The sequence below is a fragment of the Buceros rhinoceros genome, unplaced genomic scaffold (genome assembly GCF_000710305.1).
Source record: "Buceros rhinoceros silvestris isolate BGI_N320 unplaced genomic scaffold, ASM71030v1 scaffold24954, whole genome shotgun sequence".
Taxonomy (NCBI): domain Eukaryota; kingdom Metazoa; phylum Chordata; class Aves; order Bucerotiformes; family Bucerotidae; genus Buceros; species Buceros rhinoceros.
Window position 1 is genome coordinate 1,220 of NW_010409202.1, and position 6,480 is coordinate 7,699.

Consider the following 6,480-nt stretch of genomic DNA (forward strand, 5'->3'; position numbering starts at 1 on the left):
GTACCAGCCCCCCAGGGAGACGGGCGAGGGCCAGGCAGCGCCTTTTCGGTCTCCCAGGAGACACAAATCCTCCAGGCAGATGGGCTGCGGAAGACAAGCCGCTTGCTCGTCTGTCACAGCCCTCAAAAAGTCTATTTTCAAGCTATTGGGTGGGTTTTTTTTAAACACCTGAAGAAGGGGGAAGGTGTCTGGGCGACAGGATGGGCCCCAGCTGGTGTTTAACCATCTCCAGCCCTGGGTGGGTCCATAAACCCCCTTCCTCCCCACAAAGGAGCTGTGGCCAGATGCTCTGCCTCTCCCCGCAGCTGCTAAAAGGTACCAGGGAACTGCCTGACCTGAATATTTATTAAGCGGATGAGCCCAACGCAGCCGGGGGCAGCTCTGAGGGTGCTACTGGCAGAATCCAGCCGGCCCTGCAAACAAATCACAGCTGGTTTGAACACCCATGGGCCACAAAAAAAAAAAAATAAAAAAACCACCCCTCTTAGAGCCCAGCGAGCAAATAACCGGGGAGCAGCAAGATGACTCCTGCAATTCCAGCCCTGGGGAGGGCTGACCAGAAACCAGAGCCCTTTTTGGCAGCAGGAACTCATCAAGTTTTCAGAGGTTGGTGCCTAGTGATGAAGATGAAGGGGGAGCGATGGCCACAGCGGCTGGCCCAGAGGAGTGAGGACTCGGGATCGTCATTTATATGGAGGAAGAAACCTCTCCTGGGGTAAATCCATAGGGAAGAAGTGAAGCTTTTCACGGATAATGGGTTTTCTCTGCCCTGTTTGGTGGCAGGGGTTGACTTTTGGGTGGAGAAGATGGACCCTCCTGCATGGCCCAGGAGCCCAGCATGGTGCTGTGACCCCAGTAGAAACCAGTGTGCGAAAAGGGGTGACTCAATCAACAGTTTAATTGAAGACCTGGTTTCCATAGCAACGGGCTGCCAGTCCCAACTGGTACAAAATCAGTTAAAAAAATAAAAGCACCAAAACCTTTTAAAAAAATCAAAAAAAAAAATGGGCATTTATGCCAAGTAAAACAATACAAAAGCACCTCTCACACTCTTCCTGCCTCCTGGAATCTCTTGAGCAGCAGGTCGTCGGCCCGAAGGGCGACGGTCAGGGCCCGTTTCTGATAGTACACAGAGTCCGTGGCCAGGTTGTCAATGACGTCAGCCAGGAGATGGGCCCTCTCGACGGAGCTGCCCGGGGCATCGTAGCCCAGGGCAGTGAAATGCACGTGGAGGTGGTAGTAGGAGGGTAGGTAATGCAGGTAGATCCGCAGGCGGGAGCCGGGCACACCGAAGCGCTTCGCTATGGCTTCCTGAAGAGAAGAGAAAGAAAAAAAAACACCGGGGTCAGGGCTGGAAACACACCGTGAGGACACAGGGCAGGCAGCGGAGAGGGAGGCAGAAATGATTTCCGCCTCCTCCATCCCCAGAGCAATGAGATGGGGACGTGAGGAAAGGATTCCCACCACGTTAGGAAGGAGAAGAGCTCTTCCCCACCCTCTGTTTCAGCCCCCACGGGCATGGAGCAATGCCCGCGGCCACCCCACTTTTCTCCCTCCACTCGTATCATTTTCCCTTCCACCCTCTTCGCTCCTGCCACCCCCCCAGTGTAATAAAAGCCAGGGACGGCCACGGAGAACTCGGGCACGCGCTGGCGCGGCCACTGCAATCCTCTGGCTAATCTCTTCATTAATCTCCGCTTTCCCTTTCAGGGAAGGAAAGAGAAGCCATCACTGGCTGGAAAAAAAAAAAACAAACCACCTCACTGGCTGCTGAAAACACTCAAGTGGCCCCAGTTTGCGACAATAACATCAGCTCCCTGTTACTGGTCCCCACACAGACGTGGTGTGTGGTCAGGTGAAGGCAGGTGTCCCCGGGACCGGCCTCATGGCTTACCTGGCCTTCACGCCAGATGTTCCTCAGCAGCGGGAGGTGCTCGGCAGTGAGGTCCCGAAGGGATTTGACCTCCCGGCGATGCACAAGGGCGATCAGGTAGAGGTCATCCAGCTGCAGAGAGAGAGAGACACAGAGGATGGTGACAACTGGGCTATTCCTGACCAGAAAAGGACAGTTTCACCCCAACCGGTAGTGGGATCGTAAATATCCTCTCAGCTTTATTGGCACATTGATCAGTCAACTCAACAGTTTATGGGAACCAGAGGTTTTACCCCCAGTAAAAACCTTCTTATTTCCACTTCCCAGTCACACCAGTTCTACAAATACCTATTTTCAAGGGCTGACCAGTACAATAGGACCATTGAGCAGCTCTTGGCTGGACCTTTGGCACCTCCCCGCAGCACTTGCTGAATTCAACATTTAACAAGACACAGGGATGGGATATCTGAGACCCAGCGGATCTTTTCAGAGCTGCCAAAACCCCATTTGGCTCCTTGGAAAGAGATGCTTGTGCCAGAAGATGCTCTCAGGACCCTGGCTGGGGGCTCCCGAGGCTGCTCACGGCTGGGTTTGATTCCCAAAGCAGCTCTGGGAAAAGTCGGTGTAAGGGCTTGTTCTCTTTGGATCAGGGAGGAAAAGCAAACATCTCTTCTGCTTCGAACAACATCTGCACGTTGCTGTTTGAAACAAATAAGGCCCCGCCGAGTGATGTCATTGCGGGCGGCGTTTCAGGCAACGCCTCGGAGCTCCCGCGGTTTGAAACCGACTCAAAAGAAAGTGGCAGGGGGGAGCCACAAAGAAAAAATCTTTAAAGAATTAAACAAAAACCAGGAAACCACCTCAAACCAGCGTCAAGCAGGAGCCAATGCAGCTCCCAGAAGGTTGAGAAATCAGCCTGAGTTCTTTACGGGGGAATTCGCTGCATCTGTGGACAAGGTGAAGGTGGCACAAGGTGACACTGTGGAAGGGAATTCTAAAGGGAAGCTCCTGCTTTGGGTCCCTCATTTAATTCAGAAGGAACCAGCCAGTGCTCGGGGCTGCCCTGGCTCGACGTCACCCCTAGCCCAGCAGAAATTCCTTGGCTCAGAGGCGGCAGCCGAGAGCCCTGGCCAGGACAGAGAGTGGTGAAGGTCCCGGATAGCCCCGGGGGCGATGGCTCTCACTGCAGACAGGCCCTCAGGAAGATGACAAGGGGTTAAGCAGCTGCTCAGAAGCCAAGGGCCATCTGTTTGATATTGCGGGGGAGAGGGAGTTGCAGCAACCAAAGGACAAGGCGGTTTGTGCCTGAAGTTGAGCATTACAGAAAAAAACAAAAACACCCCAAGTGAGTTCAGTGGGAGAGAACAGCTGGATTTGGGTTCAAACCCACCACGGTGTGTCTGGGCTCAGAGAGGAATAATCCCCTTCAGGAAGGGGCAAACCAACCTGGCTCTGATTCCACTTCAAATCTGGAACCAGAACGAAGCCGTCGGAAGGATCTGGGTTTTCATGGACGATTCGATCAGCCTCAGCTTTCTTCTCCAGGATGTTATATACCCACTGGAACAGAAAAAGGCAAGTTAGAACGCAGCAAAGAGAAGAAAAATGAGCCCAGTTTAGTCCCAGCTCATGGATTAGGACAACTACAATATAAGAACCACCCCAACGGCTTGATCGCAAGATGACCAAACCACTTCCTCCCAGCCCCAGATCTCTGTGACCCTGGAGGAGATGCAGGAAATAAGTCTGCCCTTGTTTGGTTTGGGTTTTTTTTAATGCCAAGCTATCAGTGCCCTCAATCAGCGATGAGACGAGGTGGGTTTTAAACCCAGCGAGGGGCAGATCATCAGCTGAGCAGCTCTTGCTGTTTCCAGCAAGGACAACACATGGCCAGCGACCAGCACCACAATCAACCGATTATACTGGGAGCTTTACACCCTCCAGCAGGAAACAGAGATGCCTCTGTAGTGCCCTGATAGCTCCCTCACCACCGCATTTCCCCTTCTGCTCGACAAAGCTGGTCAGATAAAGACGTTATTAAATGACGGAGGTCAAGGACGGGCTGTGCTGGGCGTGAGGCCTTGCCCAGGGCACGAAGGACACTCCAAGTACAGGGAATAGGGACTGAAGAGCCGAAGGAACAATCTATGCCTTCCTGTTTCCACAAGGCCCAGGAGGCTCCTCGCAAGCCCAGGGAGCCACCCTGGGAGAGGAGGAGGAACCCCCTGGCATGGAACATCTCCAGAACCCTTGAGAACAGCAACAGTGGGTCCTTCTCCAAGTGGGCAGAAGGACGGGGACACCAGGGGAGTCTCGGGGGAAGAGAGCCCTTTTCGCCCTCGCTGAGCTCACCCCAGGGGTCAACCAGCCTCCAGAAAGGCTCTGCTTCGACAGCAGGACCATACCTGGAGGCTGAAGCTCTGGGACTGGATGAAGGGCAGTGTTATGCTCTCGTAATCCTCCCAGGTCTCGCGGACGAGGTGCACATCTTGACGCATGTACTTCTGGAGGTGTTTCTCCGTGGCGGGGTACACCACCGTGGTTTTGATCTCTAGGAACAAACCGTTCACCTGTTATCCTCACGGGTGAAACCCACATGGCTTCCTTCCATCCCAAATAAACCCGCCTGGGAGCACCCGGACATGGCCAGTGCAAGAAGCGGGAACTTCCCAGGGCTCGCAGCTGTCAGGGTCCTCGGTGACAAGGAGGTCACGGGCACAGGGAGGGACACAGAGCAAACAGCGCGGAATGAGAAAGAGAGCTGAGCGACAGCCCAAAAGCAAACAGTGCGGAGCTGTTCAGCGGAAGGAAAACAAGTTGTGTTTACCCTGGGATTAAAACTTGGTGTTGAACCTCGTCAGCAATAGATCTTACCCACAGCTCGGAAAACATCCCTCTTTGAGGCGTGATACGGAGCCTTTTCATTCCAGGCCAAACCCAGCTCAACAAAATCCACCGGAAAATGCCGGTGAGGTGGAACAGGAACACACAAACCACAAGGGTGGGCTGGTCCCGGTCCCACCAGCCACATGTTCCAACAGGGTTGTTTTCCAGGAATGATGTAATGCAAAAAGAGGCTGCTCTGCTCCTCGCTTTTCAAGACCAGTAAAGCACTGGGGCGAAAACACCGCGACCAGCCACAGGCTGAAGCTTCCACAGTTTCATTTGACACCCCAGAACTAGAGCAGGGACCTCGAGAGGAGGTGGGGGTGGTGATGACCACACGTGCAGGCTGGGCTGGGGTTCCATAGGACCCTCCGCAGCTTCCCCAGGACCTCCCCAGTTCAGGAGGCGGCTGCTCGCGGTGGGGAGAATCACCGAGGGTGTAGAGCCAGAGAAGTCCTTCACAAGCAGCAGATGTTTGGCAGAGAGGCTATGGTTCCCTAATGATTATTTCCCTTCTCATCAACCCAACGCCACTAATTAGAGCCCATCACCGGGACCAGAGAAGCTGGCTGATAAATGCCCAGAGCCCGACCGCCATCGGGGGCCCGCGCACAGGATGCCAGGTCCTAGCTAAGGCAGAAAACATCCACGGCGAGACCAGGCTCGCCACAAAATCTTTCCGTTGCTGGCGCTCGGCCGCATTCACATCATTTTAAGAACCGCCCCGCGCCTAGGAGACTCCACGTGCGTCCATGGGGCAGCTGAAGCCTCCCCCAGCCTGGAAAATGGGGGTGAAGAACCACTGGTGGACACACCATGGGGGTGTTCAAGCTCGCTGGAGGGTCAGGCTCGTGTCCGAGTCAGGTCAGCCAGAATGTTCCTGAACACCAGCCCAGGGAGAGCACGAAACGCCCTGTGGTTTGTTCTGGAAGTCAGGACTGACCGTCGGTTCACTGGAGGTTATAAAGAGAAGGAGGTTCAATTAGAGGAACACAGAACAACCAGACACAAAGGGTGTTCGAGGGGATACACCGCACCCAGGAGAGCGCGAGCCCAACTCGCTGCAGTAAGAAGGGTGAAGAAAGGACCCTTTGGCTCTCCAGAAACTCCAGCTGAATGAAAAAACCCCAGGGAACTTCAGCCCGTCAAGAGGCAGCTTCTGACGTGGATGTGCCCAACATCACGAGAGCCGGGACTTCTCAGAGGAACTGCCAGAAGCTCGAGGATTTCAGCAAAATACTTTCACAGCACCACGTTAGTGAGAAATAAACCTTCCAGGAGGTAAAACCCTGGATCTCTCTAACCCTGCAGGAGACAGGCCCTGCGCAAGGGCTCCGCATCATCACTCCACGCCCCGGGGTTTCTCACAAGCCCTGACAGTGTCTGCAGCCTCACAGGAAATTTCTCTGTCAGTGCTGGTTTATGAGCTGCGTTCCTTACAGCAACCCCCTCCTCGGGCCACGACTCCGCTCAAAAGGGCAATTTCCTTCCCCTCCTGACACGCGTGACCATTCCCTCCAGTGCCAGCCCGTCAGCAGCTCCCCCCCTCGCTCCACCCTCCTGTCAGGGAGTTGTCAGAGCCAGAAGGTCTCTCCAGAGCCTCCTTTGCTCCAGGCTCAACCCCCCCAGCTCCCCCAGTTGCTCCTCAAACGTTCTCCAGACCCTGCTCCATGTTCTCCAGACCCTTCTCTGGACCCGCTCAATCGTGTCAATCACATTCG

General features: G+C 54.6%; 1 protein-coding gene across 1 annotated transcript in view; it reads right to left on the reverse strand.

The window, feature by feature from the left end:
• Positions 1–1,023: 1,023 nt before the first annotated feature.
• The window catches only part of DCPS (decapping enzyme, scavenger), a gene marked incomplete at its 5' end in the record, with an annotated part of 6,906 nt that continues 1,449 nt past the window's right edge, over positions 1,024–6,480 (reverse strand). Inside the window, 4 exons of the mRNA XM_010135171.1 lie at positions 1,024–1,311; positions 1,895–2,005; positions 3,320–3,433; positions 4,279–4,424. Of these exons, the coding sequence (XP_010133473.1) occupies positions 1,045–1,311; positions 1,895–2,005; positions 3,320–3,433; positions 4,279–4,424 (638 nt within the window). The remainder of the gene's footprint in view (positions 1,312–1,894; positions 2,006–3,319; positions 3,434–4,278; positions 4,425–6,480) is intronic.